The sequence below is a fragment of the Protomyctophum bolini genome (genome assembly GCF_963924005.1).
Source record: "Protomyctophum bolini genome assembly, chromosome: 11".
NCBI classification, from domain to species: Eukaryota; Metazoa; Chordata; class Actinopteri; order Myctophiformes; family Myctophidae; genus Protomyctophum; species Protomyctophum bolini.
In genome coordinates, this window is record NC_137872.1 from 25,412,582 (window position 1) to 25,435,927 (window position 23,346).

The following is a 23,346-nucleotide window of genomic DNA, read 5'->3' on the forward strand; positions in this document are numbered from 1 at the left end:
TCACATTCAACCAGTGTACCAAGTTCATCCGAGGGCCAGACAGGTCGTGACCACAATTAATCACTCATTAATGTGGCTGTGGCGTCTAATTTAGATTTCTGATTGAGGGCCGTGAACAGTGAACATGCGGTCTGACAGAACTGTCGAAAGGCTCTTGTGTCTAATTAAAGGGAACACAGCAGCTCATTTGCGCTTGATGTTAAGGATATCGGTTGTTCTGTTACTGTTTCATGACCCTGTAAACGAAACTCTTAGCTTTTCACAAGGTCTAAATAGCAGATATAGTAGCAGATTGACACTATCGCTAATGCTTAACTGAATGACTATCCTCCACCATGGCTTGTCTGCATACAGTATGGCATGGTTTAACCTAGACATTTTAAATGTCTTGCTGTATGCATGTCCCTCTGTCCTTGTGAGGGTAATCATTTAGCACACCGTTTACGGCTCGATAATTTACTCGACAGTGGATGAAAGTTAAATGTAAAACGTTAAACCGCTTAACATAATTGTCTGCGATTGGAAGGAACGAGCCCACCCAAGTAGTTTTGTGTAACATGTCAAATCCAGCTCAACCTCACCATTATTATCCCTATCATTATCTTCATTCACAATGCAGGCCAGATCCGCAATATCTCCTATGACCACATCTCCCACAACCACACACACACACACACACACACACACACCCTTTGGTTCGGTGGGAGATCTTGCCACGTGCTCATGTACTTTCTGTCGTCCCCCGCAGGCTGCTCTGAAGAAGTACCAGGTGGAACACAAGAGCAAAGGGGAGAGTCTGGAGAAGTGCCAGGGTGAGCTGAAGAAGCTGCGCAGGAAGAGCCAGGGAAGCAAGAACCCCTCCAAGTATGGAGAGAAAGAGATGCAGGTGGGTCACTGTAGGAGGGCCTGAGTTCAGTCTATAGCCTGGGATCAATACCATTTTCAGGTTTCTGATCCGGAACCTCCAAGACGATTCCTCTAGTTTAAAATTGGTTTGAATTGGTACAATAGTTGGTGTGGTTGCCCTAACAGGGCAACCAGACTATTGTTATTGTACATTTTTGCCGCACGCACTTGAGCCATATGTCAAATCGACCGACTTCATCGGGAATCGTGTGCTTGTATATTTTGCTAAGAGATCTGTTGTATAGTTTAATTGATATTAATTAATTAATTAGTTCTCCATAGACTTATAATGGGAAGATCGAAGACTAATTAAGGCTCCAATTCAAGTATTTTTTCCCTTGGAGACCATAAGCGCCATATTTACAAGACTTGGGGGGAGGTTCATAATAATTATGAAAATGTATTAAATTAAAAGATGGGGGCACGGTGGTACGGTTGGTATTGCTGTCGCCTCACAGCTAGAAGATCCTGGGTTCGATTCCCGCTGAGGACGCTATGGGCACTGGCGGCGTCCCTCCTCCGCGTCATCAGTGCCCATACCCTAGACGGGGTTGGCAAAAGGGCCTTTCTGTGTGGATATAGGTACCCTCACAAAAACATGCAGTAATCCTGGTCTCTAAAACTACCTCCCCCTGGCCAGCCGGGGTGCCGCGCGTGGCCTGATGGAGGGGAAAGGAACTGGTTGGCCCTGAAAATAGCTGATCTACAGGCTCACAACAACACATTGCAACACGACATTGTGGATCTTGTGGATCACCTATTATGACACCTATAGAGCGTCACAGTCCTGCCCCCTTTCATGACGACGCCAGGCCCAGTGCATTTTTCCCATAGACATTTCAAAACGTATTTATTTAAAGACCTTATAAGCGTCGTACAAAGCCAACTCGAGTTGTGACAAATCATGACAACAAACACAATATTTTGGACCAAACAAATAATTACAAGAGAAGAAAAACAACAAAAAAAGTGTTGTAACCTGCTGTTTTCTTCTTCTTTCTAATTATTTATTTGGCCTGAATTCTTTAGTTTATTGTCATGATTTGACACGACAAGAGTTGGCTTTGTACAAGGCTTAAAAGGTCTTTAAATAAATACTTTTTGAAATGTCTATGAGGAAAATGAACGGAGAATCATTTCCTGGGCCTGGCGGGACTGCGACGCTCTAATGTGGATCACCTATTATGACATTCCCAGAATATTATGACATGCCCCGCCCACATATGGTTTATGTGGTTAAGCCCTAAATACGTTTTTTTGTAGGACAAATGGCTAAAATGGCTTCTGTACAGGAAAATATACAATAATTTTCACCTAGAATGCCGAAATAGGGACACCAAGTTGAAAGTTCCACTTCCTACTCACCAGTCCAGTATGCCTATGATGGAGTAATCTGAAACTGCTCCATGTCTCTCAAATCGGCCATCTATTCTGTAATTATACTGCATGTCTATGTTTGTGTTGCCGCTGCCAAAGCACACCCCTGCCAAACACAAAAATATACAAGGCAAGAGTTAGAGAGCCCATTGTTTGGAAAGGCTGCTTGAAAAACCTCGTTCAAACGATACAGTACATAACGTACAAGCATTACCATTTGTTTCATCTCAGCATTCTGCAGAGTGACAATGTAATACAGAAATGGCAAAATGAGAAACTAATCAATTAAAAGAGATGAGCTCTGCAGAAGGCCCAATATGCCATCAGCTTCAATGGGACAATCTGCGCATGTGGGCAACTATTGGAAAGTGAACGGTTTAGAATCTCACTGAAAATAATGAGCTCACTCTTCATGAAAAGGATAGTGCACAAAGTGGCAAGGATGGGGGTGGACACAACATGTGACCTGAGTGGGAATTGTAAATAGCAGAGGCTCGGCAATGCATATCCGACCAGATCTTGAGCACACATAAACAAATACAGCGATTTGGGGAACGCTACTTGGAAAGTTTTGCAAGCCGCCGGTTACGTCACAATGACTGGACGAAGTTGATCCAATAGCAAAAGTGCTTTCAGTAGAAAATAAAATAAAAATAAATGTCTGACGTCAATATCGGTAGAGGATGCAAGTCCACAGGTTCATGTACTTTTTATTTGCATTGTAATCCCCATAGGGGGATTTTAGATCGCCTCATATAAGAATTGTGTGATCACACAATCATGTGTTCACGGCCGTTTCACTCGCATGTACAGTATATGAAGAATCAACTGACTGAGAGAAAACGCTAATATTACTGCTGCTGAATTGGTTACATTTTTGCTAGAAACACTGTATCAAATATTAGTGACCGACTGTCATAAACGATAAAGAGACCTCCCTGACCTTATTTTTGGACCACAATGCTTATATGAGACGATATCAAGATGACCCAATGTTATTCTCCATAGAGAAATTACTTCCATGAACCAGGGGATGAGCGAGTGATGTCAGGACTTCGGCGCTCTATAGTTTGGAAAACTAAAGCTAATTAAAAGTAGGTAGTTTACCTAATGTGCGCACAGTGTGAGTTACACTAGGTGTGAGGTACACTAGGCACTAGGCATGCCTTCTCAGTGTTCAGGGTGAAAGAAAATGTAGCCTTTCTTCTTTGCTTTATTAATGTCTCTAAAATTGTTGGTACCATTTTTCCAGTAGATGGCTACAACAAAAATGGCAAGACCAGTAATTACACTGCTTGAATTGCAGTGCAAATTAGAATTTAGTTGAACTGCTAGCATCAACATTTTATGACAGTGATTTTATGAATGCCATTTTTTATTCATGTTTGCATTTTTAACCGTGAAAAAATACTTGTCGCACACGTTGTGAGCTTGTATGTCAGCTACTGTATGACACTGTGTTAAGTATAAATCAGATTCTATCTCTAATACCTAAATCAAACTAAATGTCTAAAAAGTCTTTGTTCAACCATAAAGCAACCATTTCTCTTGTAAGGACAATGGCCCTCACAACTATCTATTTCTCATAGTATTCTATAACTATCTATTTCTCATAGTATAGTATAGTTTTTTTTTCACTTTTTCATTTTATTGAGAAATTGACTGACGACAAACAGGAAAGAAAAAAAGCAGACAATACAAAAACAAAAAGAAAGAGAGACAAACGGGGGGGAAAAAAAGAAAAGGCTGCATTATTTCATATTACAGGATGCATTCATTGAAGTCCTCATACATTATCGATAGGCTGGAAAAAGAGATCCCACTTTTATAGAACTTATCATCTTGTATCTCCTTCCATGACATGCAATTCCTCAGTAATGTCCATCCAATGTTCTTTCTTTGGTTTGTCCTGTTGGTGCCAGTGTCGTGTGATCGCTTTCTTACTTGTTGCTAAGAGGATCTTGATTAAATATTTATCGTGTATTAGAAACTCTTCAGGGATATTTCCTAACAATAAAAAGGAACTAGTCTGAGGTATTTTAAATCACAGAATGGTCTCTATGGTGACGAGTATAGTTTTTAACACACACACACACACACACACACACACACACACACACAGGCAACCTATCATACCATCTCTGTTTACATCTGCCTCTGTGAGAGCCCATCTTCTCCTTCCTCGGTTAGCTTTTATCTGCTTTATTGACACTGAGCAGAGAGAGGACATGCAGCAAAGGTCCTCGGGTTGGATTGAAAGTCAAACATGGGCATGCTGCGGGAACTGAAGGACTTTAAGTCTCATGTATACTCTCTGTCGCTTGTGGACTAGGACACGTCGCCAGCTTGACAATCTGTTCTTTTTGGCGAGCGGTGCCGCCATATTTGAGATGGAGTGTAAAAACCAATAAGCCCAACCTTCAGTATGTTGTTCTTCAGTGGTGTCATGTGGACTTATGAAAGTTTTAGCTTCACGTGTGTGTGTGTGTGTGTGTTAGAATTCCCATAAGAGAATATGTGTGACAGCAGTGTGTGTGTATATTTAGCTGTCAGTGCAAAACGTAGCACACAAACGGCCTGAGGCGGCGTCCCTGGCCTGCCAGTAACTGCTGCTCCTGCAATGGGATGCATCATATCAGGGGGAGGCTGGAGGCACACAGCTCCACTCAGCTAACAGGCCAGGGCTTGCGGGGTAATTACTGAGCCAGTGTTGGTGTGGTTGTGAGGTGTGGCCAACCATGACAAGCGGCATTCTAGGCGATCGATGCTCGGGCCAGAAACGTTGCTCCTGCTGCCGCTCGGGGATTCCGCGTTTTCCGAGTTCACGGAAAAAACCCCACTCCTCGCCCGGCTACATAGCAGGACGAGAGGGCAGGTCCCAAGGCTCTCATTACAAGTGTACGCACACGCACACACGCGAGTGTGTGTACGCACAGTACGCCTTAGTGTTTCAGATTGATCTGACCCCTGTGTCGTGTCGTATTTGTTCCACCATGCCAGGGGACATGCATTATAAACTGTCATTTTTCATGGCTCATAGTTGGTAGAGCAGCCAGCGAGCCCAGCTGCGGAATGTAGTAAGTACATTTACTCAAGTACTGTACCTGAGTCAATCTATATTGAATCAATTTAAAGCACATTTAAAACAACAGGGTTGAAACAAAGTGCTATACACAAAAAAATACTAAAATACCACAGGCGAAAACAACTACATAATAACAGGGTGACATAAAGACATAATGCAGCAACTCTTAATCAGCATGTTCGAACGCCAGGGAGCACAAGTGAGTTTTCAGATGTGATTTAAACACAGGCAAGGTTTGAGAAGCTCGAACATGACGTGGAAGTTCATTCCACAGTGTGGGCGCTGCAACAGAAAATGATCTATCCCCCCGGGATGTCTGTACTTAGTTGAGGTTCTTTTACTACTCATTTTATTTATTTGACAGTTTATCCAGTTTTTATCCAACAATACTCGACTAAGTTTACAGGTTTATTTACTTTGTAGATTTAGATTATGAATTCAAAACATACATTAACCAATTATTGGGGTACTTTTACTTTGGTACTCTTACGTAATGTATATTTTAATGCCAATACCTTTGCACTTTTACTCAAGTATAATTTTGAATACAGGCTTTTTACTTGTGACACGTGTGTCTTTTATCTTGTGGTATTACTTAATTACTTTAAAAAGAGTACTTTTGCCACTGCCGCATGCCTACATTCCTGTGGAGCGGTGATTTCCAGTGTAGTGGACTGAGTAATTCTCTTCCCACAGAGAGGGGAGGAACAGGACTAATGTGGCTGCATGTTGCTGCAGGTATCCGTCTGCCTGGAGACTGTTTCAGCTGTTAGACGACCACACCTCTCTTAGGTTTCATGTGACTCAAACCAAAGGCTTTGACGAAGAACACAGCAAAAGCAGTAATCATTGGAAAATGATTGTCGTACAAAATCAAATAAACAAACAAAAAAAATAACCTCTATAAACATTGAAACACACAAAGGATACCACTAATGCTGCATTCACACTGACAGATACAAAGATACAGGTTACCATTCCTTTTCAATAGAAGCCAGCGCCTTGAAGATACAAAGATGCATACGTCTGTACATTTCGTACAGCTACTACAAAAGCTACAACAGCTAAAGATCTGCTTTGTTCACCAAATGTTCACCTATCATGTACAGGCCCAGAATAGGAATACTATAGGGGTTCTAGGGTGCTTAACCCTATAATACACTCAACCAAATGTCTGTTCGTTTAGCCAAGTCAACAGACCTACTGTACTGGACTTGTTCTCCAGCGCTGGTCTGCTTCTGCTCCGGAGCTTTATAACTACAGTATACACAGTAGAACATATTCAGTATTTAAGTCCAACGTCATTTTGTAGTGCTACGTTACGTCCGGGTTCAAGTGGCACCAGCTCCCGTCCGCATCTCATTGTAAATAGAATATCTAAACGCGTGAATCTTTTTACAATTACGTTATTTTTCAGAAAGGAAGCCATTGAGGGTTAAAATGGGTCTTAATGCTTCCAACTCTAGTAGAATTATTAATGTTTTGTTAAGTGTCCATGACAACAAAAATATATGATGTCGAGACAATAAAGGCTATTATTATCATTATTATTGAAGGTGGCAATTTGCTCTGTAAAATATTTCTGGGTCATATTTAGAATGTGTGCAGGCTTGAGTATGTTGAATCTAGTTTGCATTAATGAGGATGTAGTTGACACAATAAAATAAAATGGCGATAGTATTCCATGTGGGGCAGACGGCCTGTCACAGCCAGATTTGGGAGAGCAGCACAGCTTTGTTGTTGCGAGGAAAGTGGTAAAATTAGACTTTCGTGGTTGTTTTCGTCTCAGATTTAGTCAGACGGAGCGTCACAGTATAACTCTATGGAGACACAAAAGCGACACGCAACTAGGACCCGGAAGTATCTCAGGAGGGGGCGCTCACGTCACAGCTAAAATACTGAATGGGGGTCCTTATTGCACAGAGAGACTGACCCAAATGACAGGCCACGGACTCATAACACATGCCCTGTTCTGATGCAGATGAAAGGCAGAAAGCAATCTCTGTTCTCATTGTGAGTCTGCTCACTTTTGCTGATCATATCGCAACCACGGGCAGGCGAGACGAAAATGACATTTTCAATTGTACCACATTAATTCTCGTGATTGCCAATTCAGAATCGGATCCGAGTATTTGGTCACAGAAATCGTGGTGGGAAACAACAGGCCTACTTTTATTGATCCACGAGGGATATTTCATTTATAATGTTCGTTTATTCAACTTTTCAGCATGATCACAGGTTTAAAAAGAAAAAAAGAGGTGCCATTAAAAACACTGAATTATTTTGCTGATTACAAATATAAAACATCAGATCTAAAACAACTAATATGTATTAAGATCTAAAATCCACTATCATGTAAGAGTCTGCACATATATGGGATTGGTGATTTCTTTTCGGCATGTTGGAGTGTCCAGGTCGTCTCCATTCCTAATTTGACGTCCAGAGACCTGAGGGGGGTAGCCAGTCACAGTTGAGTGCGCCTCTCTGCTAGGGTGCACAATGTGAGCTCCTATTATTCAGATGTCGTGGCAGTACCGCAGTTGGATATACAGAAGAAATCATCCCCGTGTGAATTGAGGGGCACTCTTATCATCGTACATCATCATGACGTAAAATAGACACTAGGCCTATTTGCTCAGACACTATGACGTAAAATTCTCCATTCATTGCCAATGGGAATTTAATGTTTGTGTAAGACGAAAATCTACACTAATAAGCTGAATATAGGAGGGGCTGGCGCCCCTCAAAAAGAGATACAGCTAGAGATGAATTACGAAATGGCGTGGCAAAACATGAGAATTCAAATGAATATCTCTCGATGATGGCACTATCACTCTTCATTCGCTTCATTTACCTTTTAGTATACAGAGTAGCCTAGCAACGGCCACCAGCACTAAGCAATGCACTGATATTAACCAGTCAACTACTGGGCAAGAATTAATTATAATAACTTCAAATGAATTGGTTTTCATACCATTTTCAAGGATGTCCAGCCTACACCTAAAAATACCTACAAATGGGCCGAATCAACAGTTTATACCACTTACAAACCAGGACCAGGATGCACTACAGGGGGACTGGAATGTAGGGACCACAGTCAGAACTTTGATGTCAGGGGTGAGGTAGAACAGGCACCCATATATATATATATATATCATGTAATTTGCACATGAACGCACGCTCAAGGATTGCTTGTGTTTGCATCTGGTGGAGAGGTGGCCATGGGGATAGAAATCCCCCCCTTGACTCTCATGTCGGCAGATAAGACACACCAGGATCTCAGTTTTATCTGTTCTCTTTTCATTAAAAAGTAAAGAATGTCTGAGCTCGGGCTGACAGCCGATTTCATTGCTCTTCTTTCTTTGTTGGTCTCTCTCTCTCTCTCTCTCTCTCTCTCTCTCTCTCTCTCTCTCTCTCTCTCTCTCTCTCTCTCTCTCTCTCTTACTCTCCCTGTTCCCTTAGCATCTCTCTTCCCCTTACCCTCATTCCCTTTACTATCTCATCTCACACTCTACACACCCGGTTGATAACATTCAAATCCGCTACTCTACACACCTCTCAGCATGTGGTGTGAAGCCCCATGCCAAAATCCTAACTACCTCATTATGTCGTTCAGTCAAGTGGACCAAGCCGCCACAGGGAGCGGCCTTGTCCAGATAAACGCCTCACCATGGCAGAGGTTTCTGGATGGAGAGAGTAGCAGCAGAAATATAGTGTGACGACCTCGCTCTCACTGTATTGGATATGAGAGGAAGAGGGAGTGGCGGGCAATGGTTAGGTTAGATTATGTCATATCAGATTGTGTCAAGCAGAGATAGGTGTGTGCTGCTCTTACTTGCCCTGTGGGTGTTTCCTTTTATTTTATTCCATAAACCACCGTATGCAAAAGTACCAGTAATGAAAGAGTGGAGCAGCAGAGCCAAGCAGCTCCCTACCTGTGCCAGGAAACGCAGTTGGATCCCTGCGGGAATAAAAAAAGGAATATAAACAGACTGGTTACATTACCTTCCGTCATGCCTGTCCTGCGCAGTCACCCACGCAGTCACCCACGCAGACACCTCCCCACCGCATCCCATCCCATCACTGGTTCTGTCCTGCGCAGTCACACACGCAGACACCCACGCAGACACCTCCCCACCGCATCCCATCCCATCACTGGTTCTGTCCTGCGCAGTCACACACGCAGACACCCCCACACCTCCCCACCGCATCCCATCCCATCACTGGTTCTGTCCTGCGCAGTCACACACGCAGACACCCACGCAGACACCTCCCCACCGCATCCCATCCCATCACTGGTTCTGTCCTGCGCAGTCACACACGCAGACACCCACGCAGACACCTCCCCACCGCATCCCATCCCATCACTGGTTCTGTCCTGCTCAGTCACACACGCAGACACCCACGCAGACACCTCCCCACCGCATCCCATCCCATCACTGGTTCTGTCCTGCTCAGTCACACACGCAGACACCCACGCAGACACCTCCCCACCGCATCCCATCCCATCACTGGTTCTGTCCTGCGCAGTCACACACGCAGACACCCCCACACCTCCCCACCGCATCCCATCCCATCACTGGTTCTGTCCTGCGCAGTCACACACGCAGACACCCCCACACCTCCCCACCGCATCCCATCCCATCACTGGTTCTGTCCTGCGCAGTCACACACGCAGACACCCCCACACCTCCCCACCGCATCCCATCCCATCACTGGTTCTGTCCTGCTCAGTCACACACGCAGACACCCACGCAGACACCTCCCCACCGCATCCCATCCCATCACTGGTTCTGTCCTGCGCAGTCACCCACGCAGACACCTCCCCACCGCATCCCATCCCATCACTGGTTCTGTCCTGCGCAGTCACACACGCAGACACCCACGCAGACACTTCCCCACCGCATCCCATCCCAGCACTGGTTCTTGTAATTATCCGAAACGCTGTAGGTGTAATATAGAGCAGTGGTTCCCAAACACTGGGTCGGGACCCATTTGTGGGTCACAGACCTATTTTTAAGGATCATGACTGGGTCATGACAAAAAATCAATTTTCCCCCTACATTTAAAAAAGACATATACTTCAAAATATGTGTTTTAGTTTAAAAAGTTAAATAATTGTATACATTTTAAAACAAACAAGCAAATTACATAAATTAAAAACAATAATAATAATTCAGAAGTATTTAGTAGTAACCTGTGGGGCGGGGTAATACTGTATTTTTTTAATTTGTATTCTCGTATTTGTGATGTACTGTCTTACCTTGTGGGCCACGAGCCTGTAATAAAGTTTATATATATTGAAAATTGCCAATCTACAAGCTCAGCAACGCAGGGCGTGAAGCGACACGTGCGCTTGTACATCTGCTATTTTCACTAGTTCGGCTCCCGGTCTAATCTCTCTTTTGGCTCTCGATCTGAAAAGTTTGGAAACCACTGATATAGAGAGGGCATGGCTCCCCTAAAGTGAGTGCATTTACCTGCACACAAATAACTGGCAATTATTGGATTGAAGCATTGACATGTGTACCATTGGTGAAGTAGTGGAACGTTCTCAGGGTTCAGTGAACTCATTACGTTTTACACAATGTGAAGCGATATGCGCACATTAACCCATTCTGACCGGGCACCCGTTTTGGTGTTAGCATCATGTTATGCTTTAGCTATTGAAAAATAGCAGATCTACAAGCTCATATCGCGCCACCGAGTGGCGCGATACGAGCTTGTAGGTCTGCTATTTTTGAAAAATCGAAGAACGACTGACATTTTTAGAATCTGATCTCAGGTCAGAATGGGTTCATCAGACCAGTGTGTGTCCAGTGGAAACCTCGTATGAATCTGATCTCAGGTCAGAATGGGTTAACTCTAGCATCCCCATTCTGGGCATGCCATATTGGGCGGAAATGGCATATCTACGAGCTCATGAGCTTGTACATCAGCTAATTACAACCACTGCTGGGTTTTGAAGACTTCATGTCATATTTTAAAGCACAGTTGTTCAAAAGCGACAAACGTGCCATCTACTGTACTTATGTATACTGTAGATGTTGATTAAAAGTGTATCTCGACGAGTTCTCTCTCAGCACCATTCCAGCTGATAATGTAACCTGTTATGGCTGGATTTCTGACACTAAACGCATGAGGCATCAACTTCCCTTTGTAGACCTTTATTTAACGTGCACTCAGTATACACGGATGCTTCTTCCTGGCTCGCAGGCCGCTCTCCCAAGTAACATAAGCATTTTAATCACAGAGGTACACATATATACAGTAGATAGATCCCACCCATAAAGGTGGAGCAGAATGGGTCTTGTTTACAGATGGTGGGAGGTGTGAGGTGAAAAGGGGGGGGGGGGGGGGGGGGGGGGGGGGCAGGATGAGGACAGGATGAGGATTGTTGCTCTCCCAGACGGGGATGGGAGAATACACAGCCAAAGTGTTAAGTTCTGTTGTTATCACGGTATGGCTCCGGGCTTCAAAGCTCGGTCTGTATAGGCTCATTTAAATGTATTCCAATGAGCTTTTGGTGATGGTAAATTCCTCGTCAAACCTGAGGTAATTCTGATGTATTGGCACTATTTTTCCCCCCTTCACAATTATCATTGTTCTTGGTCACGCTGGTTTATTTGAATGGTGTGAGAATTGGCCCATTGGGAATTGAAGAGAAGAGAGGGCGGACTGGTTGGACGGCTCTAATGAGCTTGGCTTTAAAGCTGCTGGAGAGCAGGCTGACAGACAATGAGTCATGGTGGACCACAGAAAGTCAAGGTCCTTCCTCACAAAGATAGAACTGAGGCGAGCTCCTCATTAAATGCCGAGAGTCTCTGTCTGGCCGTGATACGATCGGATTCCGATCCATTCACAAATGCTAATGCAGTCTCTTCTAGCCATAGCATATTTTTCTCCCTCTCCCTCAGTTTTCTTGTCTTATATGCCTTATTTATGCTCTATCGCGCTATGGCGTCTCACGTTGAAAATGAGCTCAACAACATGCCACGGATGTGATTTACACTTAGTATAAGTAGTATAAATCGGACTATAGCCTTTTCTCTCTCTGCAGTTTTGAGTGTGACTCATACCCCCGCAAATATTAACAAAAACGTAATATATAACATTTCAGGAGCGAGAGAGGGGAGAAAATAGAGTTCACAATGTGACAGGCCTAGTGTGACTTACAGGATGGCGTTAATCATTGTAAACGTTCCTCCCTTTGCAACCTTTCAGTTACTGAACCCAGGCCCTCGTCTAGAGAGGATGAACACTGTTACTGAACACAGTTACTGAACCCAGGCCCTCGTCTAGAAAGGATGAACACTGCTCGGAATGAACTGCGCCAATAATTGAGGCATTTTTGAAAGTGCTTAATTTGCACTTAAGTTGCACTGAAAATAACAGACCAGGGCTTAAGCTGCTCTCAGGGGGAAACTCCATTCCTAGTGCTTTCATCGGCTCAGGATTTGTGTTTTAGCAGTGTGGGTAGATTTATTCCAAAAAGCACAGTGCACTAATGCATAGTGTTGCTAATGCACAGCAGGTCCATTTCTCAAAATGTTTTTGTTCAATAGACCTTTTTTTTTAATCCTTCCAGCAAAATCTTGTGATTCTCAATAGTGGAGAACTAGTGTTCTCTGGTGGCTAGAAAATGAAATGCATTTTGGGTTTCCTCCTGTCTTTGATGTGGTGTATAGTCGTTGGCAGGAATTTTAAAGTAGGCTACATGGAGAGAATTCACAAACATGATCTCTTTCTGTCAGTCTGTATCTTTTCTCTCTCTCTCTCTCGCTCGCTCGCTCGCCTGCCATGTGTGACTCCTCCACTCAGGAACTCTGTGTAGGTCAAAGTTCACCAAATGAACCCTATTGAACTTGTATTCATTAGTGTTCCAACACTAGGTGGGAGCAGCCGAGGGATGTAAAGCCGGTATTCAAAGAAAGAAAACGTTAACCAATAATCCTATTCCTATACAGTACAGTTGACCGGGGTCCCTCAGGGGTCTGTACTTTAGTCCAGATGGCAGATTTACAAACTCACAACTAAGGTATCGCAACCTGTAGATAGGCAATTTTTGTTATCCGTTGTGCAACAAAATACAAATTATACAGGGCTTGAATATATGCACACACACACACACACACACACACACACACACACACACACACACACACACACACACACAAGTCAATAGCAGGGGTGAAGCAGCTACAGGGAACCTCTGTTGTTTAGAAGAGGAAAGTGTGTGTGCGACTGTGCGTGTTAATGAGCTCAGTAAGCGCTTGACATTTCCTTGCGAGAGTTCATGCTGTGATAAAATGCCAGGACTGGACTGAGTTCCACGGCACCAAGACAATCACTGGCAGCAGCGTGGGAGTAGTAACCTGTTTTTATTTATTCACCCCCTCGGCTCACCGACAACTACACAGTCAAATTCACTCTCTCAAGCTCTCATCTAGCTGATGGCGAACAAATAATGATATATTTATATAATTTGCACATTAACATTATTAATATATCAGCTCAGTCAGCTTTGAATTTCTTGTTGAACAAAACGCATGAATCTAAAATCCAACGTTAACATTCCCCCGGAAAGTCTGTGTGGGAACCCATTGAACAACATGTCACCGTCCAGAACAGTGCTGCTAGGATCCTGGTGAGAGTGAACAACATGTCACCGTCCAGAACAGTGCTGCTAGGATCCTGGTGAGAGTGAACAACATGTCACCGTCCAGAACAGTGCTGCTAGGATCCTGCTGAGAGTGAACAACATGTCACCGTCCAGAACAGTGCTGCTAGGATCCTGCTGAGAGTGCGAAAATAGGAACACATCAAATATACATGATACATGATACAATACAAGGTCTGCCTCCTCACCCATCAGTGCATCCACAGCAACGCCCCCCCCACCCCCACCTACTTAAAAGAACTCATTGAACCCCCAACCTCCACCCGCTCCCAAAACTCTACACCATGGGTGACCGGGCCTTCTTCTCAGCTGCTCCGCTGCTGTGAAATGCCCTCCCCGACCACCTGAGAGCACCACAGTCCGTGGATGCTTTTAAAAAGCATCCACCTTCCTTTTTAGCAAGGCATTTGCCTAGTTGGACTTTTAAGATGCCCTGTGTGTTTTTCACCTTTTAGCTGTTTAGGTGATCACAGAATGCTTAAAAAAAACTTTTGGCGATTCTGATTAATGAACGATTATTAAAAGAAAAAAAATATATATATAACGACAATATTAAATAACAGATGTACAACATTGTGACCTTGTGGATCTGCTATGATAGCAGTATTATATAGTAAACCAAGCGTAACAGTATGACTGACATCTCATGCTGACCTGTGCCTTGCAGTTCGTGGAGACCATCAGCAGTAAGCAGAGTGAACTGGACACCTTCATTGCCGAGGGTTACAAGACGGCCTTGTCAGAGGAGCGCCGGCGATACTGCTTCCTGGTGGACCGCCAGTGCGCCGTGGCCAAAAACAGCAGTGCCTACCATGGCAAGGTAAGAGTCAACCATTATGTGCCATTTTCGGGAAAAGTCCCGGATTGTAGCTTTACTTTAACTTTAGGATTCATGAAAAGGGCCTCTTTATTATAATTTTATTTGCTCTCGGGTGGCGCAGTGCTAAAGTCCTTGCCCCCCCCCCACCACCACCACAGAGGTCGGGGGTTAGAATCAACCGGCTTTGTCGGCCGTCTATGCGAATTGTGTTCAGGGGAGGGAGGGAGGCCGGGCGGGGAAGTTGACATTGGTCGTTGATTGTAATCCTACGGGCTGTACACCTGTCAATGGGGAGTGTTGGGCTCATACATACTCCAGTTTTGGTGATAGGTTATCACCGTTTTAGGTGATAGCTTATCACCTAAAACGGTGATAAGAGTTGAGGCCATCATACTCGCGGTGATGTCCTTAAGGATTGACCCCGCCTCCCTGTGGTTTACCCAACTTCTAGACCAATCAGTGATCGGGGTGATAGTTCCAGAGTGAAAAGACTTGTCTGATAGTAAAAACAGAGACATGGGTCTGTGTCTGCGGTGATAGCTGATCATCACTGCGACTGACGTAATGGTGTAGTTTTCCACCCCTTTAAAAACTACACCGCGGTGATACGCTATCAACAAAAACTGGAGTATGTATGAGCCGCTCTACGTCCTCCCGGTGCGGTCTCTTCACTGGTTGGTGTGTCGGTACAATACAACAGCAGTGACAAACACAGAAATGTGTGTGGGGAGGAATCAATTGGCTAAATTGCAGAGAAAAAGGGGTAAAACATAATTGGCTACTCTAAAAGAAAAGGGCCTAACCTTTTTATTACTTTTATGTCAACAACTGACTTTCTCCAAGGCTATGAATGGACCATAAACTGTGATGGGAACCATTGATATTTTTGTCCAAAGTACTGTATAAGTGAGGACAATAACTTTCTACCCCCCCCCCCCCCGCATGCATTCACACGCCATTGCATTGGCAATGCAAAACAGAGGGCTGGCAATGAACCATGAAAATGAAACCCAGCAGCATTTCTCTTTAAATGAAATTGAATGCGATGCAAATAGTTTTTCGTGTTCAGTAAAGAGCTTGTAAGCGTCGGAAATGACAAGTGTAGTCTTCAGAGTATGTGTGTGTATGTATGCACGTGTGAGCGTGTGTGTGTGTGTGTGTGTGGTGTTTCAACATGGAGTCTGAATCCATTAATCAGGATGGGGGTGTGTGTGGGATGGATTCAACCTTGGGCGAGCTGAAGAGCCCTCTCTGGGAAATTGTGCATGTTCCTGTATGAAAGACTGTTCCTGTATGAAAGACTGGGACATGTTCCTGTATGAAAGACTGGGACATGTTCCTGTATGAAAGACTGTTCCTGTATGAAAGACTGGGACATGTTCCTGTATGAAAGACTGTTCCTGTATGAAAGACTGGGACATGTTCCTCTATGAAAGACTGTTCCTGTATGAAAGACTGTTCCTGTATGAAAGACTGTTCCTGTATGAAAGACTGGGACATGTTCCTGTATGAAAGACTGGGACATGTTCCTGTATGAAAGACTGGGACATGTTCCTGTATGAAAGACTGGGACATGTTCCTGTATGAAAGACTGTTCCTGTATGAAAGACTGGGAGATTGAATAGGAGAGAGAGTGAGGCAGAGGTAGCAGAAGCAGAGAGCGTGGGAGGCAGGGGAGATATTGTCCTTCACTCGTTTGTGTGTGTGTCTCTTTCTGTTGGCACACATGTGCACGTGTTGGATGTGTCTGTCCACAAAGCTCCGTTTATCCAGAGGTAGAAGAGTCATGACCCAGGGCTGAGAGAGTTGTTTGAGTGGGCGGCTGGTCAGTCCCTCCACCCTGCCCACTCACCATTGTTAGGATGCTGTAGCTCTGCAGGGTGCAAGGGGTTCAAGGACTCCGTTCAGGGACAACCTCGAGCCCCGAGAACACGTACTGTAGGAGACGGAGAGTCGCAACGCGTTGTGAGCTTGTACAGTAGATTTGCTGTTTAGTTATTTTCATATAGGGTTAAAGTGTTTAAACTGATTTCGACTCATTTAGCTGGGGAACCCATAGAACCCCCCTGAAGGACGCCTGTGGGAACCACTGCTCTAAAGGCCTGAATACTTCAGTTTTAGGTGATAAAATACTACAACATGGCGTCACGCCGTGGTGATAAGCGACTCAACGCTCACTCAAACACATCTCTCTGTTTTTACTTCTGTTATGCACCAGTCTAGGGGCCTGATACACAACATGAAAATATGACGCTCCTGCCTTCCCCAACTCCCAAGCAGCCACTCAAACAAAGGGTTAATTATATATTTATTACGAGAATAGGATTAACAATTTAAAGTGAGTTTCATAAAAGTAAAGGGTTTTAAGGCAACCGAGTGTTGAAATGTTGAAATAAATCAAAGAACTAAACCAAAATAATATATTGCCTAACGAAAACAAAATACAAGAGCTTACTCTTGTATTATTACAAGAGCCTACTCCAAGAGCTTACTCCTTAACACATTCCATCCATACAACATCGTCATAGGGAATCCAACCGACTGATTCAATGGACGTGTGTACACGTACTTAGCGTGTGTGCCCCGCATCCGAAACGACAGTTACTGTGTGGGGGTCCCCAGGGAGCCCCTGTACTGTACTGTCATAGCTCCTTAATGAAGTGGTTGCACCACTTAAAAATAAAATGAGACTGGTTTCATATTAAAACTATAAATATGTGTCTGTATTGCATATTCAAACCTAACATGTATTTGACTAAGACTAAAAGACTAAGACTAGACTAAGACTAAATTATTTCAGAAGACTAAATGTGTGTTATTCAAAAGACTAAGACTAAATCAAAATATGCTGAAAAAAATAACACTGCTAAGGACTGCTCCCCACCAATCGCTGGCTGCCTGAAAGTGTCTCATGAATGTTGTGCTCAGAACAGTATGTGAGATATCAAAACACTGCACAGTTTGACAATGTGTATTTATTTATGAGTGACATTTCCCCTTGTGATGGGCTAATTTCCCATCTGCTGCTGTTATATAAAACGTATTCAGTGAGAACTCCCCTCTCCCCTGTCCCGGAAATGGCCAACTATGAATGCGTTTTCAGCTAATAGTCTATTTAGATCTACTGTATTAGTAATAGATCTTCCATTTTAGCTTTTCTTGAAAACATTTAAGAAACATCAATATAAATCAATACATGTAAAAGTTTTGGCTATAATGACCGGGTTGAAAGCAGAATTTGCCCCTGTACTGATGTAGTAAATTAAAAGCTATTGCATTTTCTGTAGTTCTACAGCCATAATGTTGTGTGGTTGTCCCAAAATCCCATGGTAGGCTGGTGTGCCTCGCTGTAGAACCACTGCTTTGGCCATAACATTAACATAGCTCATTTTTCTGTTTACACTGTAGTTTTATTTTTAGATTTCATGTTTACATTTTCTCATTAGCATGCATAAACAGACAATTTTTCTGTTTATACTGCAGTTTTATTTTTAGATTTCATGTTTACATTTTCTCCATAGTCAGTTTTCATGTTTACATTTTCTCCATAGTCAGTCATAGTCAGTTACCAAACCTGAATATATCATAATAATAATTAAGAGTCAATCTTGGCTAAACATCCTAGCAGAGCTGATTAATTTCATATCTAAATCAATCTTTTTTTCTTTTCCCCCTCTTTTGATCCCTTTTTTCAATCTATTTTCAAGCTATGTCATTAAAATCAATCTGTGCTTTTAAAATGCAAGGATGACATAACTTTAATGGAAAATATATATTTATATATAATATATAAATATAATGTCTTTGAGTTTGAATTGTATGTCAGATTACCAAGCATGTTTCACTTGTGCACTTTATTCACAAGTTACTTTAGTTACAAATCTGTATTGCCCTATAAATGCTAAACCAATATAAATAATATAACCATATAGATACACTTCATACCTTTGTACATTATTCTTGTATGTATGTTTTCATGCTGTTTCCTAGTGTAATGTGTGTGCATGGGGACTGTGGATGTAAACTAGCATCTTAGCTAAATCCAGTGTAAAATAAACAAATAAAGTAAAGTGTCTCTGCAAGTTGATTTTTATGCTGTACTGAAATGGCTTCCTAGAAAATCAAACAAACCACTTCATGCTTTTAAAATAGCTGGCAGTAATGTCAAGTGTACCGAATGAGTCATAGTCAAATGGCTCAACATTCCAGACCACCCGTAATGGTCCTTCAGCACACCTAATACTCCTCTGTGTGTGTGTGTGTGTGTGTGTGTGGTTACAAATGAAGAATAAAAGTAATCTGCCACACCCCATTCTTCTTACACCCTCACAATGAAATACAATTATATACGTGTATTTAACCCAACTGATCTAAATGAATGCATTTACACAAATCCTCACCTGGATTACAGGTCGTTTTAGACCAACACATTATGTAATCAACTGTTTCACTGTGTGTGCGTGTTTCTATCCAGAAAGTGTTGTAAGCCTGTCTGTGTGTCTCCCTCCATCCAGGGTAAAGACCTGCTGACCCAGAAGATCCCAGTGTGGCAGCAGGCCTGCTCGGATCCCAACAAGCTGCCTGAGAGGGCTATGCTCTTAGCCCAGCAGATGGGCTCTGGTGGGGGCTCCCTCGGGGGCACCAGTCCCCTGCACAGCTCCAAATCCAACCTGGTCATCTCGGACCCTATACCAGGGGCCCAGCCTCTCCCTGTACCCCCAGAACTGGCCGTCTTCATGGGCAGCGGCTTGGGGCACCAGGCGGTAAGTGCCGATGCTGAGAAAGACTGTCTCTGATTTAGAGTTGAGTTGTTTGGCCGACAGCATGATTGAGGAGGGAGATGAATTATCGCCTCTCACTCGGAAACATCCAGGGACTACTTCTCTGTGTGTGTCCGTAGCTAGCTTCCTGTGAAGACGCTAATGAAGTAAATCACACTGTCTGCTACACCTTTAGCCCTCTGTGGGGAAGCAAAATATACTGTGTCTCTCTGGTATCACTCTATTGCTGGCACTTTTATTAATGAGCCTGCAACTCAAGCTGGTCAGCGGGAAGAAAGTTAAAGAGACGATTGCTCGCTGAATATCAATTCCTGAGCCCCAGCTCCCAAGTCAAAACGTATATTCTTTTAATCGAGGAACATAAGCATTACAGTAACTGCTGACTACTAATATCATATCCATTAGATCAGTTCCAGCGCAGCGATAGTTCGTTACGACATGGAAGGCAGGAGGTGTTATATATTTTTCCACATACCCCCCTTATTAATTCTCTAACGGTAATTAATTTATGCTCCTCTAAATCAGCTGTCTCTCCACGTCAACTCCCTTCATTCTCATTCGCTACAAGCTATCTCATTCCCTCAGTGCAAATCAGGCCATCTTTTTAAGCATCTCTGTTCACTGCTCATTCTACATGCTTAGCTGTCAAAGCAGGTTGTACAGTGTCGTTTTTCCCCCCACCTCCCTGGCCTCCTCCTCCTATTATTTAAATTTCATGTTGTTATTAGGATGATGATGATTGGATTGTACTATGGATTGTATATGAATCATGATATTATAAATGTATAATCGCTAATTGATGTTCAATGTTCATGGAATAATTGTGCTTTGCTCTGGGGGTTGTTGTTGATATCAGATTCTGTGTCTTGTTGCACAGGTAATCTGTAATATCACATGAGCAGAGCCACACTACAAACTAAATGCCAATAGCTTTGCAATAAATGAGCTGAATGTACGTTAGATGTACGTTCTACACAATCTACACATTGGAATAGATCCATTGTCCTGTGCTATACAGAGGCTGATGGGGCCAGATGGCATGTCTATGGTCAACGGGACAACAGGGGTCCATGGTGAGGAGTACTGGACAGAGGCAGGGCCCGTGGTGTCTCAGGGCAGGCCCACCACTCCTCAGAGCCAGCAGCCCCAGACCCAGGTCCAGCCTCAGAGACAGGTCAGCGATGTCTACTCCAACACCCTGCCTGTCCGCAGGCCTGCCCCTGCCAAAACCAAGAATCCAGTGGGTAAGACAATGATCCGAGCACCGCCACAGAGTAGCTGGTGGCTTAAAAAAATCACACTTGACTTGTGTGAAGTGAGGGGCGCAGACAGACAGACACACAAAAGACACAAGAAATCAAATCATGTGCATCTCGGGATCCACATGGGAACAGCGTTGCTCCAATCTGGATCTCGGACTCCCATGTTGCCCAGCTGAGGAAATCAGTGACATCTATGACATATCTATAATGTATGACTCAAGGTATTTGAGCTGGTATTCTGTTTTTGGTCTGCCAGCATGTTTTGACAAATACAAAAATACAATTCAGGCAAAAATTCGGACATGCCTCTCTGGCTGCACACATGTAACTTTCCTCTTCTACCCCGGATTTGAAACCGGTCTGACATTTTTACATTGAGTCTCAATAGAACAGCAGGGAGACTAAATGCAACCATTGTAGTTATATTGTATTAACATGTAGCAGAGTGGCTCAGAGCTTCACCCTGATGGCCAAAAGTCAAAAGTTCCCAAACCTTTTTGTCCATGCACCCCCTGTTACCTCCCGCCCTAGCTGACGCACCCCCGCACATGGAAATATAAATTGCGTAAGCTATTATAACGTTTTTGGCTGGGGACGCCCGGAAATGCTTTGGCCATGTCTCGCGACCCCCACCCTGCCCTCTTCCCCACCACCAATACAAAATAATCTTAATAATAGAGAAAATATATCATAAATGAAGCCATTCAGTTGCAAAAAAAAAGACTATTATTGCATGATAGTGCACTGATTTTCAGAACAAGACAGGATGGAGTAACGCTGTGGCTCTATGTCCACTAATCACTGTGTGTTCCTCCAGGAGAGACCAGGACCCTGCCCAGGTCCAGTTCCATGGCAGCAGGGCTGGAGAAGAACGACCGGGCGCGCGTGCAGGCCATATTCTCCCACGCCGCAGGGGACAACGGCACCCTTCTCAGCTTCAACGAGGGTGATATCATCACACTGCTGGTGCCTGAGGCTCGTGACGGCTGGCACTACGGCGAGAACGAGAAGAACAAGATGTGAGTGGCTATCGATCGCCATCGTGTTTGTATCTACTGTGGAAGGTGTCACAATGTGGGTTGAGATGTCCCACTGTCCCACCTCAATATGGTATCTAACAAAGGCTATGTTTAAAGACTGTCCCACCTCAATATGGTATCTAACAAAGGCTATGTTTAAAGACTGTCCCACCTCAATATGGTATCTAACAAAGGCTATGTTTAAAGACTGTCCCACCTCAATATGGTATCTAACAAAGGCTATGTTTAAAGACTGTCCCACCTCAATATGGTATCTAACAAAGGCTATGTTTAAAGACTGTCCCACCTCAATATGGTATCTAACAAAGATGAGATGTCCCACTGTCCCACCTCAATATGGTATCTAACAAAGGCTATGTTTAAAGACTGTCCCACTGTCCCACCTCAATATGGTATCTAACAAAGATGAGATGTCCCACTGTCCCACCTCAATATGGTATTTAACAAAGTTGAGATGTCCCACTGTCCCACCTCAATATGGTATCTAACAAAGGCTATGTTTAAAGACTGTCCCACTGTCCCACCTCAATATGGTATCTAACAAAGATGAGATGTCCCACTGTCCCACCTCAATATGGTATTTAACAAAGTTGAGATGTCCCACTGTCCCACCTCAATATGGTATCTAACAAAGGCTATGTTTAAAGACTGTCCCACTGTCCCACCTCAATATGGTATCTAACAAAGATGAGATGTCCCACTGTCCCACCTCAATATGGTATTTAACAAAGATGAGATGTCCCACTGTCCCACCTCAATATGGTATCTAACAAAGGCTATGTTTAAAGACTGTCCCACTGTCCCACCTCAATATGGTATCTAACAAAGGCTATGCTTAAAGACTGCCAGCTCAAATCAACATTTTGCCCTATCCGGAATCTTCATCAAGATTGAGCAGCAAAAAGCTCATGGAACTTGAGTTTTCTTAGGTGTTTTGAAATGCTGTCTATCTCCACCATGGCGAAGGCATGGGGAGAGAGTATGTTTTGCACTCCGTCCGTGTGTGTGTGTGTGTGTGTGTGTGTGTGTGTGTGTGTGTGTGTGTGTGTGCGCGTGCACGCGCGCGTGCGTGCGTGCGTGCGTCCGTCCGTCCGTCCGTTATCGGCTAATCTCCGGCACTATTAACCCGGTCAATGCCAAATTTTGCACACACACACACTCCCTGGATGCCAATGATGAACCTCTGCCCCAAATTTTCCAGAACGGACTGTTATAGCGCCACCAGGAGGCAGACTTTTGAAGAAAAAAAGTGCAATTTAAGTGAAATCTTTCACAGACTTTCCTACTAGGCTGAGGAATATATCCCACCCTTTTCACATTGGCCTGTTGTAGCGCCACCATAAGGTGGATTTTTGCAAAACACATTTTTGGAACAAAATGCCTCAAATCATGAAC

General features: G+C 43.7%; 1 protein-coding gene across 2 annotated transcripts in view; it reads left to right on the forward strand.

The window, feature by feature from the left end:
- LOC308324307 (BAR/IMD domain-containing adapter protein 2-like) overlaps nt 1-23,346 on the forward strand; it is a 79,062-nt gene that overhangs the window by 45,882 nt on the left and 9,834 nt on the right. For both annotated transcript variants that reach the window (XM_080776323.1, XM_080776322.1), the window contains exons 6-10: nt 749-886; nt 14,716-14,868; nt 19,383-19,631; nt 20,668-20,893; nt 21,729-21,930. In XM_080776323.1, coding sequence (XP_080632449.1) covers nt 749-886; nt 14,716-14,868; nt 19,383-19,631; nt 20,668-20,893; nt 21,729-21,930 — 968 coding nt within the window. The remainder of the gene's footprint in view (nt 1-748; nt 887-14,715; nt 14,869-19,382; nt 19,632-20,667; nt 20,894-21,728; nt 21,931-23,346) is intronic.